The sequence below is a fragment of the Geospiza fortis genome, unplaced genomic scaffold (genome assembly GCF_000277835.1).
Source record: "Geospiza fortis unplaced genomic scaffold, GeoFor_1.0 scaffold26, whole genome shotgun sequence".
Taxonomy (NCBI): Eukaryota; Metazoa; Chordata; class Aves; order Passeriformes; family Thraupidae; genus Geospiza; species Geospiza fortis.
The window spans coordinates 228,799-251,485 of NW_005054425.1; the positions used below are offsets into that span (position 1 = coordinate 228,799).

The following is a 22,687-nucleotide window of genomic DNA, read 5'->3' on the forward strand; positions in this document are numbered from 1 at the left end:
CAGAACCTTTAAGGTTGGAAAAGCCCTCCAAGGTCATCAAGTCCAACCTGTGACCGATACCTACCTTGCCACTCAGCCCACAGCACTGAGTGCCACGTTCAGGCATTCCTTGGACACCTCCAGGCGTGGCAACTGCATCATCTCCCTGGGAAAACCCTTCAATGCTTGATCACCCCTTCCAGGAAGAAATTGCTCCTGATGTCCAACCTGAGACTTTCCTGGTACAACTTGAAGCCGTTTCTTCTTGTCCTGTCCTTTGTTCCCTGGGAGCAGAGCCTGACCTCCTCTGGCTGCCCCCTCCTGTCAGGAGTTGTGCAGAGCCACAAGGTCCCCCCTGAGCCTCCTTTTCTCCAGGCTGAGCCCCCCAGCTCCCTCATCCATTCCTAAGAGGACTTATGCTCCATACTCTTCACCAGCTCTGTTCCTTTCTCTGGGCTTGAGAAGATAAAGTATCTTCTACTGGAGTATCTAAAATACTCCAGTAAAGGAATATTTAAGGAATATGAAGGTGCACAGGTCTGTGGGACCTAAAGAGATGCATCTATGGATCTTGGGGGAACTGGCAGAGGAAGTTCCTAAGCCACTCTCCATCACAGTTGAGAAGTTGTGGCAGTTGAGTGAAGTTCCCACTGACTGGAAAATGGAAAATTTGACCCTGTTTTTCAAAAGAGAAGGCAGATGCAATATGCTACAGGCCAGTCAGTCACACTGGTGTCCAGCAAGATCATGGAGAAGATCCATCTGGAAACTGTGCTAAGGCATATGGAAAATAAAAGGTGATTGGTGACAACCAACATGGCTTCTCTGAAGACAAATTGTGCCTGACAAATTTGGTGGCCTTCTATGACAAGGTGACAGTGCTGATAGGTGAGGGCAGAGCAACAGACATCAACTACCTGGAGTGTGCAAAGCATTTGACACTGTCCTGTAGGACAGCCTTGTCTCAAAACTGGAGAGACATGGATCTGATGGGTGGAACACTCACTGGATAAGGAATTGGCTGGATGGTGGCACTCAAAGCGTTGTGGTCTGCAGCTGTAGACAAGTATGTCTGAGTGGAGACCAGTGACAAGTGTTGTCCCAAGGGTCTGTGTTGGGACCAGTGCTGTCTTTGTCAGTGACATGGACAAGTGGGATTGAGATACCCTCAGCATGATGCTGACAGTGAGATGTTTGGTGGGGTCACACACTGGAGGAAAGGGATGGGGCATCCAGAGGGAGCTGGATGGTTGGAGAGGTGGGATTGTGTGAACCTCATGAAATTCAGCAAGGCCAAGGATGAGATCCTGCCCCTGGGTTGGGGTGACCCCCAGCACAACTCCAGGCTGGGGGATGAATGGACCAGCCCTGAACAGAAGGACCTGGGGTATTGGTGGATGAGAAGCTCAACAGCAGTGACTCCATCAGTGATGAGGGAAAGCTCACAGATGTCATTTATCTAGACTTCTGTAATCATTTGATGTGGTTCTCCCCCAGTATCCTCTATATTGGAGAGATGGATTTAACAGGTGGATTACCAGGTGGATAAGGAACTGGTTGATGGTCACATCCAGGTGGTTTTGGTCAATGGCTCAGAGTCCCAGTGGACATTAGTGACAGTGGTGTCCTTAATGGATCTGTGCTGGGATCAGTAGTGTCCCTCAGGGGTCTGTACTGGGACCAGCATTATGTAATATCTTCATTAATGACAAATAAAGGGACCTAGGGCACCCCGAGCAGGTTTGTAGGTGACACTGAGCTGAGGGGGCAGGGACACCCCTGAGGGAGAGAGTCATTGTGAGGGACCTGGACAAGCTCAGAAGTGGCCCATGGGAAGCTCAAGAGGTTTAATACGGCCAAATTCCAGATGCTGCGGCTGGATCAGGGTGACCCTGGGATGGGTCCAGGCTGGGGGTGAGCAGATGGAGCAGCCCTGGGAGAATGACTTGGGGGTGTCGGTGGGTGAGACCTGGATATGCCTCAGCCCAGAAACTCCCCAAGCCCTGGGCTGATCCCCTAGTGTGGGCAGCAGGCGAGGGGGGTTCTGCCCCTCTGCCCTGCCATGTGAGACCCCACTGCAGAGCTGCCTCCAGCCCTGGGACCCAACAGCAGCAGAAGGATGTGGAGCTTCTGGAGCAAGTTCAGAGGAGGCCATGGAGATGCTCAGAGGGCTGGAGTTCCTCTGCTCTGGAGCCAGGCTGGGAGAGCTGGGGTGTTCACCTGGAGAGGGATGCTCCAGGGGAAGAGAAGGTTCCAGGGAGACCTTAGAGCCCCTTCCAGGGCCTAAAGGGGCTCCAGGAGAGCTGGAGAGGGACTTGGGACAAGGCATGGAGGGAGAGGACAAGGGGAATGGCTTCCCACTGCCAGAGGGCAGGGTTAGTTGGGATATTGGGAAGGAATTTTTCCCTGTGAAGGTGGGGAGGCCCTGACCCAGGCTGCTCTGAGACGCTGTGGCTGGCCCATGCCTGAAAGCATCCAAGGCCAGGTTGGACAGGGCTTGGAGCAACCTGGAATAGTGGAAGGGGCCCTGCCCATGACACAGTGGTGGAATGAGATGATCTTTAATGTCCCTTCTCACCCAAACCATCTTGGGCTTCTATTAATAAAGATCTGAGGACTGTCCACAGAATGAATCCCTGGGCAGAGCTGAACCAGGGCCACCCACAACAGCCCAGGCCAGGGCTGGATGCTCAGGCTTGGGCTCATGTGGAGCTCATGGGCCATGAGTGTGTGAGGAGGTCCCAGGGGGCTGGTCAGGGCAATTCAAGTGTACTAATGGACCCTATCAGTCTGTTCAGTGCTGGGCTGGTCAGGCACTGGAAGGGACTGCCCAGGGAGTTGGTGGAGGCACCATCCCTGGAGTTGTTTAAAGGGTGTCTGGATCTTGCTGGGTGATGTGATTTAGGTGTTATGGGGCTACAGTGGCAGTATGGGATGGACTTGGATGGATGATCTTGAAGGTCTTTTTCAACCATGATGATTCTCTGGGAGGTGGGACCCAACCTAGACCCTGGGTCATGACTGTGTTGCTGGGACTGCAGAGAAAGGGAAAAAGGCAGGGATTCACTGGGAGTGTGTAACTCTGGAGCAGCTGGGAGCAGGGAGCCTGCTCCTCGTTGCTGCTCATTCGTCTCTTGGCAAAGGGTGAGACAGCAGGAAAAGGGTTTTGCTGGCATTGAGGAGGCCCCTCAATGTTGTTGTTGTTAAACAGAGAGGAGTTGGATGCTCTGAGGCTGAATTTCTGTGAGTCTGCAGCTGAGCAGGAATCCCAGCACGTAGTGCTGGGCTGATATGGGAGCAGTGAGGGAGGTTTGGGGGCTTTAGCTGTAAACCCAGGAATGTACTGGTTTGGGCAGTAAAATCATAATCTTTGAGGTTGAAAAAGCCCTCTGAGATAATGGAGTCAAATTTTCCCCAGCACTGCCAAGGCCACCATTAATCAAGTGCCACATGCACATGGTTTTTTTAAATCCCTCCAGGACTGGTGACTCCACCACTGTCATGGGCAGCTGTGCCAGGACTGGACAACCATTTTGGGGATGAAATTTTTTGTATTGTCCAACCTAAACCTCAGTTTGCCCTGGCTGGAGAAATTCCTGCTCTCTGGGGCAGGAATTGCTGCTGGGATGTCTGTTGTCAGGATCGACCTCTCCGCGTTTCACAGGGATCCATGGAGAAAGCAGTAAAGGGAAGGTGAGGAAAGCCCTGTGAGCAGGCAGATGCCTTCTAGAGCCTCCTTGAGAGCTACATGAATGCATCAATTGGGGTTTTTTTCTTCTCTTCCCATCATATCAGGCAAAGAGCTCTCTCTCTCCTTCTCCACAGGGATCCCATCACTGTTGGCACCATCTCTTGCTTAAACCATTTGTCTAATGAGCCTTGGCGGAGGCAAAGGATTCTCTCAGCTGAAACATCACATTTCTACATTGGGGCAGTTAATCAGGAACTGGGCTTTGCCTATTCCCTGCTTAGGAAGTGTGTGGCCAAGTGTGCAGCTCTCCAGGGTGGCTGGGATCCCTAAGGATTCATCAGCAGGTAAAATGTAATACTTGAGAAACCTTCCCAGGCCATTGAGCCCAGGGTTCTCTGTGACTCCATGAGAATCACATCCCCCTGTCCTCTTACCCCACTTCCCTCAGTAGTATGGCATCTTTTGGCCCCAAATGTTTCCACTCTGTGGATTTTCTGAACTCTGGTTGAACCAGGCTGGAGGTACAGTAACAGGGATGGAGACATCCCATTTAAATCTGGAAGAAAAAAGCTACTCAGGGAAAACTGGGGTTTCCAGGAGGCCTCCAGCTTAGATTAATTTCTCTCCATGTGCCTTGTCTGCTTCTCCAGGAAGGGATGATGCTAAAGTAAGGGATTCTGGAGTGGGAGGGAATGTCCTGGAACTCATGTACAAGCCTTGAGCAGTAACTCGGGAAGGGAACTGAGCTATTCCTGCCAAGCAGGGCTCAGAGGCAGCTGTGGAGGTACTTGGTAGGTCGGTGTGCAATCAAATATCCCCTCAATCTGCTGTACTTTGGTAGAATTAGAGATATTTGTTTTTAAGGCTTCTGACTTGGCCCTGGACATGAATGTGGGAGGTTGTCCCTATGGATTGACCCTAGAAGCAGCTGGTGTGTCTGGCACTTAGAGGCTCATGGAGCTCAACCTCTGGAGCACACAGACACTCCACAGGGCTGGGATAAGGACTGTCAGCACCCTGGGAGCTGCTGGAAGCAGCTGGAGGAAGGAGCAGCTGGCTTAGGTTGGAGGCTCTCAGGGAGCACCAGGGATGTCGAGAACATGAGGACAGGGGTCGCACTCTGGGGTGTTTAAGGGACAGCTCTTGGCTCAGTGGGAACAGGACATGGGCTGCCTTGGCCAACTCTTCCACCTGTGTAACAGGGATGCTTGGCATGAGAATTCCTGGGTCAACCTGCCTGTAAGCTCCAACAGCTGCCAGGAAGAGGGAGGGAAGGAAGGCCAGGTTGGACAGGACCTGGAACAAGCTGGTCCAGTAGAAGGTGTCCTTGCGTGTGGCAGGGGATGGAATGGGATGGGCTTTAAAGTCCCTTCTGAGCCAAACCCTTCTGGGATTCCATGGCTGTGTGGTTCCTGCTGCTCCCTGTCACTCCTCTTCAGAGCCAGCACAGGGCTGCCCTTCCAGCAGGAGGGAGCTGCTCAGCTGCCTCTTGACCTCCAGAGCAGGCTGTGCTGTGAAGAGGTTTTTCCCTATGGGCTGCTCAAAGGATGGGGTGGCTTTGGGGTCCATTCTATCTGGCCCAAACTACAGGGCATGGATCAGTCCCCTGGCCCCAAGGGGAGCAAAGGTGAGGGTGGAGGCATCCAAAAGGATTTGGCCTGAGGAGCACTGGAGACAGGAGGGTGAGGGAGGTCAAACTGGGTGTGGAGGAAGAGACGAAGAGACACAACTCATTAATAACCTTCATTTAATCCTTCATGACATTGGAAAATGTAGAAATGTCACAGACTCATTCACAGTACTGGTAACATTTGCAAAGCTGTGCAAAGCCCTTGATGTCAAGTACAAGACAATCGCTTCATACATTTTTTTATATAAAATAAATGTTTAGAAATAACAGCTGTTATTGCTATTAAATTCCTGAGTTCTCTCCATCCATCAGATACTCCCTGCTATGAGCAGTGCCTGCTCTTCTGCCCTGAAGCTCCCTGGGCTCTCGTGCAGGGTCTGGCCCTGCAGGCTGACCACGCCTCGCAGAGAGATTTTCTGTGGAGGAAAAGCAAAGGGGGTCCCTGTGAGTGGCTCCCTCACTTCCTTGGCACAGGGAAGTTCAGTGGCCAGAGGAAACACCAAAGATTTTTGTAAACACCAACAGATCAGCTCAGAACTGTGTGCCTGGCTCCTAGCTGTGCTCTGGACTGGCTCCATCATTTGCCTTGTCCTGGAGGAAAAGGCCCCTGTGGCTGTGACAGGCCTGGAAGTGAAGTCAAGCAGGGCCAGTTAAAGCCAGCCTGATGCTGGAGCTGTGGTAACACAGCAGGGACAGACTCTATGGGGGTCACTTAGAGCTGCTCATGGGTCTCCAGCCCTGGTGACTGATCCATGCCAGGTTAATGGCTGGACTCCATCACCTAAAAGGTCTTCTCCGTGATCCCATAAAATCTAAGGTTGCCCTGCAGCACCACACTGGGTTATTCAGAAACAGAGAATGTTAACTTCATTTTACCTGGAAGTCACGGATGTAGGTGAGGAAGAAGCTGAGGAAGGAGAATGCCAGTGACCACTCGGAGACGGTGCTGATGATGTGGGGGGTGTAGCCCTACGTTACAGAGGGGAAAAAATCCATGTGAAAACTGCTCTGGAACCTGCAGTGGCACAAGGATGGCTTGTGACTTGTGACATCCCACGTGAGATCCTGCATCCAGAACTATTCCCACTGGACACCAAAATCCCTTATTGTATCTGGACTCTCCAAGAATTAAGTACTGAAGAATGAAAATGACCAGGAAAACACCTGCTCCAACTGGGATGATGCGCACTTTTAATACGCACCTGCAAAACCTGAAGGCTCAATCCAGAGCTCAACTAACAAAGAGCAGGGAGGTTCAAGGCCCTCCTCAAGATGCAGAAGGGATTAATTTAGAGTTATACTTGAAGATCCAACAGTTTTGTGCAATCAGAACTTCAACAAGTGCTGGCACAGGTTGCCCAGAGCAGCTGGGGATGCTCCATCCTTGGAAGTCCAAGGCCAGGTGGGACAGGGCTTGGAGCAACCTGGGATAGTGGGAGATGTCCCTGCCTATGGCAGGGGGTGGAACTGGATGGGCTGTAAGGTCCCTCCCAACCCACCCCAGTCTGGGATCCCACAATTCCAAGGAGCTGCTGGCTGGCTCTGCTGGCACAGCTCTCTCCTCTCCCACCCCAGTCTGTGTTGTGAACTGCAGGAAGTTCCCATCTGTCCCTCCAAATCCAGCTGGATTTGGTCTCCATTTCCCCCCCAATCACTTACTCTTTCCTGGGGGTCCCAGTGCAGCTTCTGCACCAGGTTCTGTCCATACAAGCCACTGTACAACACAACCGAGGACACAAACACTGAGGGAAGAGGTTAAGGAAGATTCAAGGCCAAGAATGAGGAACATGGGACTTGCAGACTGTGTTGAGCTGAGGTTATGAGATCTCAGCCTGAGGAGCAGTAATGGTGCCAAGGACTGTTCATATTGTGCCCTTCAACCTGTAGCTTGTCCCAACCCACTGGTTATTGTCACGTGAAAAGGTTAATTTGACCCTAAACCCATTATTTCTGTTCTCTGTGTGCTGCCTCTCATTATTCCTCTGATCAAACACAGCACTCTCACGGAAGTGTTTAAGCTATGATCAGATGTGCACACTTACTGAGCATTTTACTGGTATTTCCCACTCTAACAAGAGTCTAGATCTCTTCCTCTGATGGCTTGTCAACATCTCAACTACCTTGCATTCTTGCTGTGGGCCACAGGTCGGAATTCTGTGCTGTATCACCTGCAGCAAAGAGGATTTTTGGCTTTTCTGTTTCCCTCTTAGTCAAGGATTGAGAAGTGCTTTGGATTTCACCCCATGTGACAATGATTCCCCATTTAATCCAAGATCTGGATCTTTCTGGAGTGTTTGATGTCACTTCTTCAACATCTTAGAGAGGGAAGGTATCCAAAAAAGTGCTCTTGCTACACAACAAATAAAACTCAGATCATTAATTTATAGACAACCTGATTTTCATAGGATTAAGATATTAAATTCTTCAGTGGTTAATAAGATTAAACATGAAGAGCCTCCTGATGTTAAAAATTCATTTTGGTGGTGAACAAGGCTGGACTTCCTAGCACAAACATGGCTTTAAGAACACAGACTTCCAAAGCTTGTTTAAAAATGGATGTGAGTGGTTTAGGAGCTCTGGTTACTGATTGGACCAAAGACACACAATTTTCTGCTTAATTGAACTGGGCAGCTCTAGGAGCTGTTTGTTATCTGCCTGAGTTCCTGCTGCAGTGGGAAGAATTTAATCACTGTGATATAAAAATAACTGGTTCCCATTCCCCCCCTGCCCCCCAGTACAGTGGGTCATCAACTGCCTTACTCTGGGCTGGAAGTTCTGCTGTTACACTCCACCACAGGACCAGGAGTATTTTCATAGGTTCAGAAAATTGTTTAGGTTGGAAAACACCTCTGAGGTTGAATCCAGTTGTTCCCCAAGGCCAAGGCCACCACAAACCCATGTCCCCAAGTGCCACATCCACATGCCTTTTAAATCCCTGCAGGGATGGTGACTCCACCTCTGCCTTGGACAGCCTGTGCCAGTGCTGGACAACACATTCCAGGAAGAAATTTTTCCCAGTATCCAACCTGAACTTCCCTGGCCCAGCTTGAAGCCATTTCCTCTTGTCCTTGCCCTTGTTGCCTGGCAGCAGAGCCCGACCTCCCCTGGCTGCACCCTCCTGTCAGGGAGTTGTGCAGAGACAGAAGGTCTTCCCCGAGCCTCCTTTCCTCCAGGCTGAGCCCCCCAGCTCCCTCAGCTGCTGCCAGTGCTCCAGACCCTTCCCCAGCTCAGCTCCCTTCCCTGGACACACCCCAGCACCTCAGTGTCTCTCCTGTCAGGAGGGGCCCAGAGCTGCCCCAGGGCTGGAGCTGCCCCAGCAGTGCCAGCACAGGGGATGGGCACTGCTGTGACCCCAGAGCTGACACAAAATACATTTCCTTCTGTCTTCCAGTACCTGATACAATCATTTAATCCAAGGCTGCAGACTCCTCCCTTTCCCTGTCTTTCCCTTATTACATTATGAGCTGTTAATTTAAAACCATAATTTCCCTTTTCTTCCTCTTTCATTGTTATCTATGTAAACATTATTACTTCTACAACTTCCCTATAATTTTGGTTAGACTACATTGGCACAAAAACCTCTATAAATCTGAGGTTTGTGGGCTTTTGGCATCTGTAAGAGGAACATAACTTGCAGCAGATCATATTGTTCATAGAACATACTTTAGTTTCACCCATTTGGTTCCTCCTTATTCAAAGCTGAAAATCTTGTTTGCTAATACCAAAAATTTCTGTTAAATACAACAATTCTCAAAGTTTCTTGAATGATTTCCTTGCTGTCTGCCAAGGCCCCTCAGCACATGAAGGTTCATCATGATGGATAACAAGCCTGTGCCCCACTGTCCCTGCTCCTCTGACTCCTACAGATTCTATAATCCTGCAGCAGCAGGGATGGGAGCCCAGTGAGATGCTCCAACCTTGGGAAATGGGACACAGGGTTTAGTGTTGGTATTGGCCGCCAGCCTGGAAATACGTGGGATTGGTGGGGATTAAATCAGTGGCCTGGCTACAGCTGCAGAGAGACAGTGTCTAAGCAATGGGTTTTGCAACTTGTCTCTGGAACTCAGGAAGTTTGGTGTTGTTGTCCTGTTTGACACAAAAACTGAGTTTAATTTTTAAATCCCATTTCCAAGTCCATTGTGGTGAGCAGGAGAACTGTTCTGGTGGAGTTTCCTGACTGTTTCAATGATTGGGGAGAGGAAAAGGCCTCTATTTCTGAGTGAGTTTGCTCATATTTGTTATATAAATATATGGCTAAATGGGAATGGATCCCCACTGAGAGAGGGTAGCCTTAGAAGGTCCCTTCAACACAGACCATTCTGTGTTTCTCTCTTTGTCTAAACCCCACAGCTGCTTCCAGCACTTGGAATTCAGAGCTAAAGGGGGTGATGGAGTCTGATGCTGAGGGAAGGTGGTAGGGAATGCCAGTCAGAAATATCTTGTCTTTTGAACTACAGGACGGGCAAGGAGGAGATCAGAGGTCAAAGTCCCTCCCTGACTCATCCTTGAAATGTGCTCCAGACTTGTCTCCCTGGCAAGTGCCAGCACATCATCCCTGTTCCAGAGCCAGCTGGCACAGCCAGCCCTGCTCCACATGGTCTGTTTTCCTCTTGTGCTACATTCTGGGCTTCTTTTTCAGTTGTATCCAACTCTAACACTCTGCACCATTTTTGTCCTCAGGAACACACTTTTATTTCTTACCTGTTTTTTCCCCCCATTGAAACCACCCATCCTTTAAGCACACTTCCCTTTGGCCCCATATTTCTTAATTTAGTCAGACCTCTTGGGGATAAACTCCTATTTTTCCTGTTTTCAGTCTCTGGTGTGCAGTAGGAAAGGGAAGGAGAAAGGGTAGTAACTGTCCCTCTTACCTTTTTTTTTTTTTAACATCCAGGGGGGAATATTAAAAGTATTAAAGGGATTAAGCATTTTCCCTGAAATTCCCAGGCTGGAATACAGAACAGGGCACACTATGGAGTGTACAATCAAGGACTCTTGTGGCATGTAGTGGTGGTTCAGCTCAAGTAGGTGTAAATCCTGTGGAGACTACTGGGTTTTCGTGCCAGTGCCCAGGCAAAGGATACTGCTCAGGATGCTGGAACAGCTCCACAGGAATACGGCCAGGCGGGCCCAGAAGATGTCTTTACTGTGAAGTTCTGGCTGCATCAGGTAGGACAGGATGGTCTGAACCAGCATGTAAATGGACCCCACCCCGAAGGTCAGGCAGGCTCCCAGCACATGGATGTAGTACAGGATGCATTTCTACGGAAAGAAAGTGCTGCCTGTGAAAACCTGGTTTCATCTTCTTTTGTAAACCTCTGGCATGCACCCCTCAGCGACCTCCTCCCATTCTGAGCTAAGCAGTTCTGCACTGTGCCAGTCCTCAGGAGACTTTTTTTGGAAGCACCATTGTAAGATGTCTGGAAGCCAGAACCTGCCAGCCTTTGGAATTTCTGCTTTTGTTACGTTTTTGTGGTGAAGTTACAGGTCACAGCTGTACCTTCAGTACAGGAATTTGTGAGGGCTCTTCTCATAAATGGACAATATCACAGGAATTGGGTGAGAGAATCCCTGCAGGTGGGTAGGGAGTGGGATTGACAACGTTTCTACCCCAGGAACCTGTGCATCTATGAAAGATTATATAATACAGGACAGACACAACACGATTCTAGCACCCAATTTTGGATTAAAAATAATGAGGTTTTGCATTTCTCTGAATGAACTCTGGTTTAAATAAAGATTGATTGTCAATTTAGTACCTTGGAATACTCTGAAGGAACAAGGTTCAATCAAGCAGCAATACTTAAAAACACCACCAGGAGGACCAAATGTCAAATAGCAAAAATAACTAAAACCAGAAGATATTCTAAAAAATCCAACCCAACTAAAAATTTATTATTAAAATATATGTGTGTGAAAACCCAGGTGTGCTCATCCCTTTACTCTCATGCCCAGCTCAGCACACGAGCCAGAGACAGGGAACAAAAAGTGTCATCTGACTTGTTGCACAAGGCAAGGCCTGGTAGCCTCCTGCACCCCAATCATGCAGATGTTTCCTGCCCTAAAACATGAGGTTCTCTGTGTATCTTACTGAGTAACTCTTAAGATCAAGCTTTTCCTTGCACACTTTCTGTGCACAAATGAATTTTAAGTGCTGCATCTACAGTGAGAATTTCTATTTAAGAAATAAGCAGGTTGCAAAGGTGTGTGCTCCAAAATCATGTACTGTGTAGGAAAGTGTCAGCAGAGAGAAATTCTCTATTTTCACACTTTGGGGTCTTCAATCACCAGTGGATTTCAGGGCAATATGCAAGTGCATCACTTCCAACTTTTGTTTTGCTCAAGATTAAACAAGACATGAACTGTTACCAGATTAACATGCACCTACTGGGTTTTGACTGTTGTGAAATACAAATAAAGTAGAAAAACCCTTTCTTGAGGGCAGTGGAGGGAAATAATGGAGTTGAGCAGACCCTGGAGGATTCTTCTTGTGTGGAAGTGTGGAATGGGAGGCTGGGACCTCTGAGGGCTCTAGGAAATAGTAAATACATTAAGAAAGAAAAAGAAAAAATGCCTAAATGAGAGTGCTGAGGTTTCTAAGATAGGGGGTGCTAAAGCACTTGAGGAGCTGTGTTAGGGAAAAGGTGGAGCTTCCCAAGAGCTTTTCCTCTTTTGTTTTCCCTGTCCCTAATCCAGCAGGAGCCTGAGGTGACACTATAGCCTGTGGTGGCTACAGGCACCACAACAGAGCCCTAAAATCCATCAGGTAATTAATGTGATAAGGCTGGCAACTATACAATCACCTGGCAAATAAAGCCAACAAAGGGGAGCTGCTCATGGTGTGATGAGTGAGAATATCAGATTTGGTTTTTTTTGAAGTGGAAATTATTGGGTAGAAAAAAAAATAGAGACCTGGGATGGAGAAAATCAGAAAAATTAGTGTTGCAGAATTTTCAAGAATTTGAGAAGGTTTGAAGGAAGATCTACCCAAGAGGGCAGTTTTTCCAGAGCTGGGCTTGTGGGGTTGGGTGGTTTTGTTGGCTTTACTTCTAGTTGTAACAAGTTTTTGATACCTTTTATACTATTTGATACCTGATTTTCCTGAGCCACAGTTGTGGGCTTTCAATCTGGATCTCAGGCTTTCAACCTGCCTGGAAGGAGATCCAAGTGTGGCTTCTGCAATGCTTGGTGGTTATGAATGTTTTGAAATGTCATGAACAGCTGCTCACAAGTCCCAAAGCAAATAAGGAATAAATAACAAATTAAAAGTCAAACCTTATATTTTTTAACTGTTCTCTGTCGAGAATGTCACAAAGAAGCAGTTTGCCACGGAAAGTTGCTTTCTGTAACTTTGCAGTTTATCAGGTGTGACATTGGGTATTTCAGAACTCTGGCAGGGGCAGAGCAGTGCAGGCAGAGCACAAACCTGGAAATTTGCAATAATGCAGAGTCCAAAGCAGCTCATCCATCCCAGTGTGAGGCCCAGCTTATTCAGCCTGAGGATCTTGGGTTTTTCTGGGCTCAGGGCAGACACTTGTTTGTACCGGACGTACATGGTGGCCATCCCTGCCAAAGACAGCCACAGGCAGTAAGATTCCTGCAGGGGACCAGTGTCCCTGTTTACCTGGGAAGATGCTGAGTGTCAGAGGCAACTTTTAAAATACAGGAATTTTTTTAGGGCACAGTGAAATAGGAAAGGTGAAAGGCTGGAAATGAAAATTGAAATAATGGCAAACTAGTTAAATTAATAGATTTTTTTGCTCTATTTCATTTAAAAGCCATATTAAGTTATTTTCCCTACCTCCATTGTTGCAGCACAGGTAAGGTGACTGCCTTGAATTTGCATTTTTATTGCTTTACTTTTCTGTTTGTTTTTTTGAATGCATTTTTTGTCCTTCCGGAATCTGCAATTGCCATACCGGCAATTCATGGATAACATCCCTGATACACACTTTGAATTGCTTCAGAGAAGTGAGATTTATTGCTCAGTATTTAGTTTTTGAGTGAGAATTCTGGGCTGTTTAATGATCTTGCGAAGGAAGTGAACTTTTTTAAAGCTGATGCATTCCAGAACTGCCTGCAGCTCACCAAGGACAGTTTTCTGTACTCACCCAAGAAGGTTGAAACATTTAACATGATCCCAAATAAGCATCTTTCAGGTGGTATTGTCCCTGTATCACTGGAAAAGATAAATGGAGTGATAACATATCCTATACTATTTATATTAGAAATACTTCCAACACAACTTTACTTATTTCACTCTACAAAGGACATGTAAAAAAAGTGCCTCCCAGATGATTTTCACTGAATTTTTCATTACTCAAACTATGCTGCGCTGGTTTTAGAGCTGTAGAAATCACCATGGTAAAGACAAGCTCTCCCTGGTGCAGGGAATGATCATGCTCAGAGTAACTGTTCCTTTCATATTGATCTTGATAAAAGGTGAATAAAAAGGATTAAAACTGGAAAAATGAAGAACATGGAAAACTGAAAGAGCAAAGCTTGAGTTATATATATCAGCCTTGACAGAATAAATTTGGCAATGTAGATTTTAGTATGGATTTTCTGGTGCAACAAACCTGGTGGCAGCAAGTGGCTTCACTCTGAGCAGGGATGTGGTGAGGTACCCCCAGTTCATCATCATTATTTTAAGGGTATGCTCACAGAGCCAAAGCTTAAGAGTTTTGCACTAAAACAGACACCTTTAAGTAGAGTAACATATAAATCCCAGAATGGGTTGGGTTGGGTTGGGAAGGACCTTAAAGCTCATCTCAACCACCTCATTCCAACCAGGGACATCTTCCACTATCCCAGGTTGCTCCAAGCCCCGTCCAACCTGGCCTTGGACACTTCCAGGCATGGGACAGCAACAGTATCTCTGGGCAAAGTGTGCCAGGGTTCACCACCCACACAGGGAAGGAATTTCTTCCTAACATTTAACCTGAATTTCCCCTCTGTCAGTTTAATATCACCTGTAACTATATCTATAATGGCTCTAAAGAGTAACTTTAGAACTGGAGCTGCTGGGTAAAAACTGCTATTTAAGTCTGGAGTTGGGAAGAATTCACAGGAGTGGGGTCATTTCAGTGCTCTGTCACAGGGGGGACATCACTGACCTGATGTAGGGCACCAAAGGGTCAACATGGTGCAGGACAATTGCAGTAATGTAGGAAAACACAAACGATGCTGCTGACCACACAACCAGTGCCACGGGCAGGAACGAGAGGCCTTGCTGGAACCACCACATTTCAGGGCTGACTTCTGCCTCCAGACACTGGGAAGAACCAAACGCAAAGTTTTACTAAGAGTTCTCAAACATTTACTGAGATTCTCAAATTTACTGAGTTCTCAAGGGTTTACTGAGAGTTCTCAAAGGTTTACTGAGATTCTCAAAGGTTATCTAGGATTTTACTATGAGGACTCTGAAGTTTTGCTTTCCTTGAGGCAGGCTGCTTCCCATACAGCAGTTTGATATATCTCAGTCCTCTCCTGCAAACCCAAAGTGAACACTGACTTCACAGAAGAAATCATAAATAAGCAGAATTAAATCTGGAAATGTTAATTCTGAAATTCTTAAGAGTATCATTAGAAACCAGTACTGTCATTTTACTATGTGGCTTGGATTTTTTACTGCCAGAAAAGGGTCAAGTGGGTCACTGTGAATAAGTGACTCCATTTTCTTAGCCTTGTGTCACAACACCAGGTCAATAGAGTGAGCTGACAGAGAACGGGTGTCTGCATTGACACTGCAACTGATGGTGGCCATGGTGGAGCCTCCAGATTCTATTAATACTTAGCTGGGTAGATGTGGAGGAAATGACCCACAATTACTTTAATACCTGCCCTCAATTATTCCCTGTCAGACTCTGTGACTCGACATCTGTTATAGAGTCCTAGGACTGGAAGGGATTTTAAACTCCATCTTGTTCAACCCTCTGCCATGGCAAGGACACCTTCCACTATCCCAGGTTGCTCCAAGCCCTGCCCAACCTGGCCTTGGACCCTTCCAAGGATGGGGCAGCCCCAGCTTCTCTGGGGAACCTGTGCTAGAGCCTCACCACCCTCACAGGGAGGAAAATCCCAAAATCCCACTAACCCTGCCATTAGTTGCACACACATATGTTTTATTTTCTACTCTGAGTCCTCTTTGTTTCACAGTCTTATTTTGTTGTCCCTCCACAATATGCTGATGGGCTCTCTCAAAGCACTGGGGGAGTTTCCTGGGCTCACTGTGTTAATGTTGAGCAAACAGCTCAATTACCCCACATCTCCCATCCTGTATAGATTTGGGTATTGCCAAGGAGAAGACTGTACTGAGGTACCTGTACTGAGGTACCTCATAGAGTGGGACAGAAAATGACTTTGCCATTCAGCAACAATTTTTCAAAATTAGTTTGCTTTTTAAATTTCTCAATGTTTAGGATATCAGTGAAAATATAAAAACCCTTCATAGTTTAGATTAGAAAAATCAAGAAATGTTTAGATCTATTTATTCTATGCTGTGAAGTTAACTTTTGAAAGATATCACTGACGGAGGTTTGAGAACATAAACCCAATTCTTTTGTGGAGAGTGAATCAGAACTTTCCCATGGATTGTAATATCAATGATAACAAGATGATATTAACAGGGCAGGGGCACCTTTCACTAGAGCAGGTTGCTGAGCTCCATCGAGCCTGGGTTCACGACCTCTCAGCTATCTGAGTTCACTGCTACCAACCACAACCCTCACACTCAAGGGTTGCCCACAGCAGTTGCTATTTTACAGGTGAGAGGAAAAGATCCACGTGCAGTGCAGTGAAATTATGACTCTGTACTCACTCTGTCCAGTTCCCTAAATCTCAGCCTGAGAGCAAATCTGTGTCTCAACCCAGTTCTCTTAAGAGCAAGAAGGGTATCTTAGGTTGGAAATGGGGGGGTGTATTCTATTTCTATCTGATGGGGGAGTTATCTTCTGTTAATTGGGCAGTTTTTCTTCATCTCTTCCACAACCCGTCCTCCCTCAAGGAGGTATCTGCTGTTAACGAGCCCATTGAGTGCCCCAGCATGACTGATAAAATTCCATCATCCCACTGGGAGAAGCTCTGCCCAGAGGGAGGAGCCAAGCATTCCTACCTGGATAGAATCAGAGATCTGGAAGGCCACAGGCAGCCTTTTCCACTGCATTCCCAGAGGAGCAGCCTTTTCCCCACTGCATTCCCAGAGGAAGACCAGGCCCATCTACACTACCCCTGGATCTTCAGAGGAAGACTTACACCCTTCTACAGGATCCCTGCTTCAACAGAACCACAGCTAGCACTGCAGGAGGGCTGAGCCACCAATGAATGGGGCTGCTGCCACCTCCCTGACCCACGGGGTGTCAGCTCCTGTTCTGACTCTGTCCGTGTTGTTTTGTATTACTGCATTGTTAATTCTATTTTTATTTTCTTCCCTAATAAAGAACTGTTATTCCTGCTCCCATATCTTTGCCTGAGAGCCCCCTTAATTTCAAAATTATAATTTGGAGGGAGGGGGTTTACATTTTCCATTCAGGGGAGGCTTCTGCCTTCCTTAGCAGACACCTGTCTTTTCAAACCAAGACAAAGGGCCACCCTAGTGTGCTCACACAGAGAGAACTGTGACTCGTCCCTACTCTCGCTGCAAAAGCAAAGTAATTTGCTACTAGCTTCAAACACAACCAGAGCTATTTCAGCCTCCCAGAATGGCTGAGGCGGGGAAGGAGCTCTGGGAGTCACCTGGGCCATCCCCCTGCTCAAGCAGGGCCACCAGAGCCAGTAGTGCAGGATGACACCCCAAGGATGGAGATATCACAACCTTTCTGGGGAGCCTGGGATGACCAGTGCCAGTCACCCTCACAGGGAAAAAGTGTTTCCTGATGGTCACTGGAGAGAAGAGGAGAAAAAGTGTTTCAACATGGTTAAAACTGGAGACTGTAAATGGAAAGATGAAAAAGGATAAAGGTGAAGGGCAAATAATGGAGAGTGCACATCCAGGGGCATCCAGGCAAAGATCTGTATGCGAGAAAAGCAAAATAATGTTAAAAGAAATTAGAAGGAAGTATTGAGAGATTTTAGAAGGGCGTGGCCTGGGGTGGAGAGGCTGAAAAAAAAGAGGAAGAGAAAGGAAGAAAGAGGAAGCACCAAGACTAGAAAGTCTCATGGCCAGAAAAAAGTTGAAACAAAAGTGGGTGAATCTTGCAAGAGATCAGAGCTGGTCAACCTTCACAACCCTTGCATAGAATAGACAACTACAGCCTTGTAAAGGTGAAGGTTCAGCTGCTTGTGAGAAAGCTGGTTGGTGACAGGTAAAGGTGTCTAACAGGATATGTAGTGAATAAGAACAGATTGACAGAATTCAAGTTGTCTGATCTCTTGCCCATTTTTAAGCTAAATATAAAGTTTGCCATCTGATCATGATTTTAAGACTGTAAGCAGTAATGACTGTAACCTCACAATCCCACCTCTAGTATGAGTAAATTGGGAATTTGAAAGAGAAATGAGGATTTTGCATGACATTCTCTGTTATAAATGTTATGTTCCTGGGTATGTAATTCCCAGTTCCAACCAGTCAGTCTGAATATACTTTTCATTTCACATTTAAATATTCATAGTGCCAACCAACCAACCAACCAACCAACCAACCAACCACATTCCACATACCTGAGAAAAAGGGCATCAGAGGACATGTCACTTAAGGGGAATCCAAGGTCATTTTTCTGCTGAAGCTCAACGTTCATGTCATTTTTCTCACTCTGAGATATAAAGGGAGAAAAGCAAGTTGTGAGGTTCTTCTGTACCTCTTGCTATGTTTATTCTTCTTAGCACATCCTGTTAGTCCCTGCTGCTGACTGGACACAGGTTAGACTGTTGGCTTGCCCCACGGTGTTTTTCCTGCATTCGAAGCAGGTTAAGGAGTGAAGCTTGTGTGTGGTGGGGAGGTAGAAATGAAGAAAAACTGGTGTTTAAGGCTCTTTGATTTTAGGAGTTGTCTACACAACCATTTAATTTGAACTGAAGAGCTTTCAAGAGATGAAGTGAATGCAGCTAAAACCAGTGCCTAAAGACCATGGTTTTCACCTAAGAAAGGGAACAGAACGTGGAGACTTCCCATTTCATTGTGGACACACATCCCAATGTCCTGCTGGTGCAACGCTAAATACATGGCTGGAGAGGGGCTGGAGCAACCTGAGTATCATTGGACCATTTAAGCTGGAAAAGGCCTCTAAGATCATCAAGTCTAACTATTCCTCTGGCACTGCCAAGGCCACCACTAAAGTACATCCTCAGGTGCCACATCCACAGCTTTTTAAATCCCTGCAGGGATGGTGACTCCACCTCTGCCTTGGACAGCCTGTGCCAGTGCTGGACAACACATTCCAGGAAGAAATTTTTCCCAGTATCCAACCTGAACTTCCCCTGGTGCAGCTTGAAGCCATTTCCTCTTGTCCTTGCCCTTGTTGCCTGGCAGCAGAGCCCGACCTCCCCTGGCTGCACCCTCCTGTCAGGGAGTTGTGCAGAGACAGAAGGTCTTCACCGAGCCTCCTTTCCTCCAGGCTGAGCCCCCCAGCTCCCTCAGCTGCTGCCAGTGCTCCAGACCCTTCCCCAGCTCAGCTCCCTTCCCTGGACACACCCCAGCACCTCAGTGTCTCTCCTGTCAGGAGGGGCCCAGAGCTGCCCCAGGGCTGGAGCTGCTCCAGCAGTGCCAGCACAGGGAACCACGCTGGGCCCCCTGGACACATAATGGCTGTGACAGCCCAGATTCCAATGGCCTACTTGCCCACCTGGGCTCATGTCCAGCTACTGTTACCAGCATTCCCAGATCATTTCCCAGCTTTCCAGCCACTCCTTCCCCAGCTTGGAGCATTCCATGGGATTGCTGTGACCCAAGGGCAGAACATGGCATTGGTCTTGTTGACTCTCCCACTGCTGGCCTCAGCCATGGATCCAGCCTGTCCATTTAATCAGACATTCCATAACTCCTGACTTCTCCTCCCAAAGGTTTGAGGCACTGCCTTGGGGATGCAGAGGGGCTGATGCTCTGTGGGGATGAAGCTCACAGACAATCCAGATTCTCTACCTGCTGATGGTATTTAGGTGCCTGTACAGACTGATTTACGGGGGCTAGGACAAGCTTAGTAAAGCAGAACAGCTATTCCCAACTTCTCCCTGCATACTGCCCTTCATACAAAATAAAGGCAGCTCATCAGCACTGTCTGCTCCAAAGCAAGCTGGGCAGCAGAGAAGCCCTCACTCTGTTAGGACTGGGAATCTCTGTGCCCTGAGCTGTCACTGAGCCCAGAGCTGAGCCCTGCACATGACTTATCACCATTTTCATGTGATCTGGCACAAAGAGCACCTTCAATCACATCACAGAGCACTGCTGAGGCACAGCTTCTTACTGAGAGTGTGCAGGCTGGTGGAATCGTGGAATGTCCTGAGCTGGAAGGGACCCACAAAGATCATCCAGTCTGTCACAGACATCTTTTATGAAAAATCTTTTCATTTGGATATTTCCTCTTGAAAAGCTGAGAGGCCTCAGGAACAAAATGTAAACAATGATTATCTGATGCTGTGGAATGCAACAGGTGCATCTGTGATTGGTCTCATGCAGTTGTTTCTAATTAATGGCCAATCACAGTCCAGCTGGCTCGGACTCTGTGTCCGAGACACAAGCCTTTGTTATTCATTCCTTCTTTTTCAATTCTTAGCTAGCCTTCTGTTGAAATCCTTTCTTCTATTCTTTTAGTGTAGTTTTAATATAATATATATCATAAAATAATAAATCAAGCCTTCTGAAACATGGAGTCAAAATCTTCGTCTCTTCCCTCATCCTCAGACCCCTGTGAACACGGTCACACCAGTCCAAGCCCTGCCCTACACAGACACCCCAACAATCCCACCCTGGGCATCCCTGGCAGTGCTGCCCAAACACTCCTGGTGCTCTGGCAGCCTCAGGGCTGTGGCCATTCCCTGGGGAGCCTGGGCAGTGCCAGCACCCTCTGGGGGAAGAGCCTGTTCTCATCTCCAGTCTGACCCTCCCCTGGCACAGCTCCAGCCCGTCCCTGAGGTCCTGTCCCTGCTCACAGAGAGCGGAGGTCAGAGCTGTCCCTCAGGAGGAAGCTGCAGCCCCTCAGAAGGATCATCCTGATGGCACCAATTGGGCTCTGTCCCTCTTGCCTTCCCCAGCAGAAACCCTCTCACTAACTCTCCTTACACTAAAAAGAGTTTTATAATTTTCTCCTCCTTTAAATTCTCTTATGTCAGTCAAGATCTACCCTGAGTTCTTTTCTCCCTTCATCTCTCTCCTCATTAAATATTTTACAGTGGAATCAAGTCAGTTTTCCCACTGTTCTGGTGGCAGACTGCACATCTCCAACACAGGCTTCACTCTGCAAATCCCTGGGCACAGTCAGGGCAGGGTGTACTCAGGCTGTCCCAGCTTCCTGCTGTGCAGCTGCCCTGCATCCCTGCCAGCTCCCAAGCTCCGTCTGGGCACAGAAAGAGGCACCTCCAAACACCAGGAGGCAGAAAGGAATTGCCATGTGCCAGATGCAAGGTCCTGAGATAAATTATTATCAACACCTTGTCCTATCCCATTGTTTTCAACAGGGAGAAGGAAAACACACACTCAAACTCATTTTTTCATTAGCTCCTTTGCAAGCAGATTACACAACAGCAATGGCCAGCCTCAATTTTCCATATAACTATGATTTTCTTAAACATCTATCCTGATCCTCAGGCACTTTAAGGTTCTAAGCGTTTTTTTTTTTAAGCTCCAGTTTGAGTATCACAGATTGTTTCCAATATCAAGGGCAAGTGAAGAAAGTGTTTCAAAAGCAAAGGAGATTTTAACCCTCTCGAAGGGTTACACACCCTACCCAGGCTGGAGCATGTGGAATAGAATCTCCAAAGGAAAATGAAAGGTGGGCAAGACCATCAAGGGCAGGAAGTTCATGTTACCTGGAATGACAAAGCTGCAAAGATGGTTGAATTACATGGGGAAAAGGGAAATTCCTGAATTATGGATGATCCCTGGGTTGTCAACCTGCCTCTTCCCTGCTCTGCAGCCAGACAGGCAGAGATAAAGCACTGCCTAGGGACACTTCCTTTTGTCTCCAGCAAATTGTCCAGTGGACAGTGCTGAGGGGAGGACAGAGGAATTTGTCTATGCCTTCCTAAACAAACAGAGGCTGGATGGGGCTGTGTCTGAACAGCCTGCACAGGTTAGGTTCTACTGATAAGCCACAGGTAAAGGTCACTGATCCTCAAAGCACTGACGTCAGGAAGTAGGAAATGTGTCACCTCTGCTGTCCCTGCTGCAGGGTAATGACAGGTGACTCATTTTGGGTGTTTTCTCAGTACAGACACCAAAAAAGTTGCCATGAAATCTTTCAGTCCTGGAGGGCAGCTTCCAGGGAGTCTCCCATGTTCTGGCCCTGCTCCTGTTCCCTGGCTGGGAAGACACAGCAAGGTCTGGAGCCAACCCAAACAGTGCCAGGACACTGTGACACAAGATGTCCCCAAGCCTGCTTGGGACACCTGGCACTCGGTGACAGTGGCTGGGTGCTCCGGCTGATCCAGGAGCTCTGTGTCAACACCGGCCAATCCCACTTGCCTGAGCTGAGTCCTCGGGGCAGAGCCACCGGGAGATTCCCAGGGGACAGCTGGGACTGGAGTCACTGCAAGGTCACACCGGGAGTGGGGGTGCTGGGGGCAGTCAGAGGGGAAAGGGAAAAGGAACCAGGATGGAGGGAGGTTTAGGAAAGGAGGAAAAGGGACTGAAGGGGAGAAATGGGAGGCTGAAGGAAGAGAGATGAAGGGGCAGAGGGGCTCAGTGGGGTCCTCAGGGCCCAGGAGTTACTGGAAGTGATGGGAGATCACTGGGGATGTGGTGGTGGTGGTGGGGGGGGCACTGGGGCTGACAGGGTGGCACAAAGGGGATGAGGGGGATTTGTCAGGAGAGGGAGAGAGGACAGCCGAGGTTTCTGGGGATCCCGAAGGGCAGTGGGGACTGTAGGGCACCCGGTGGGGGCTGCAGGGGGGTGGAGGTGACATGGAGGGGGTCAGCGGACACCGGGGAGTCACTGAGGCGGTGATGACAGAGAGGCCATGGCGTCACTGAGGATGGGGGATCTCTGAGGGGATGACAAGGGGTTGCCAAGAGGGTTTCTGACGTGGTGACAGCGACATGGGAAGGTCGCTGAGGGGGATGAAGAGGGGTCCCTGAGGGGGTGACAGAGGATCTCGGAGGGGGTAACAGGGAGTGACAGGAACATCGGGCGATCGCTAAGAGGTGTGACAGGAAGACCGGGGGATGGTCGCTGGGGGGGAGTCAAAGGTGGCTGAGGAGGGTGAAGGGAGGTTGCGGGTTCTCTGGGGGGTGGCAGGGG

General features: G+C 48.1%; 1 protein-coding gene across 1 annotated transcript; it reads right to left on the reverse strand.

Annotated features, from left to right (window-relative positions):
* Positions 1–5,400: 5,400 nt before the first annotated feature.
* Positions 5,401–18,054, reverse strand: DRAM2 (DNA damage regulated autophagy modulator 2). Its single transcript, XM_005426781.1, has 8 exons — positions 17,958–18,054; positions 14,417–14,574; positions 13,412–13,479; positions 12,727–12,866; positions 10,385–10,562; positions 6,960–7,042; positions 6,177–6,269; positions 5,401–5,716 (listed from the first exon to the last, which is right to left on the reverse strand). The coding sequence occupies exons 2-8, from the start codon at positions 14,545–14,547 to the stop codon at positions 5,609–5,611; spliced, it is 801 nt and encodes a 266-aa protein (XP_005426838.1). The 5' UTR covers positions 14,548–14,574; positions 17,958–18,054; the 3' UTR covers positions 5,401–5,608.
* Positions 18,055–22,687: the final 4,633 nt, after the last annotated feature.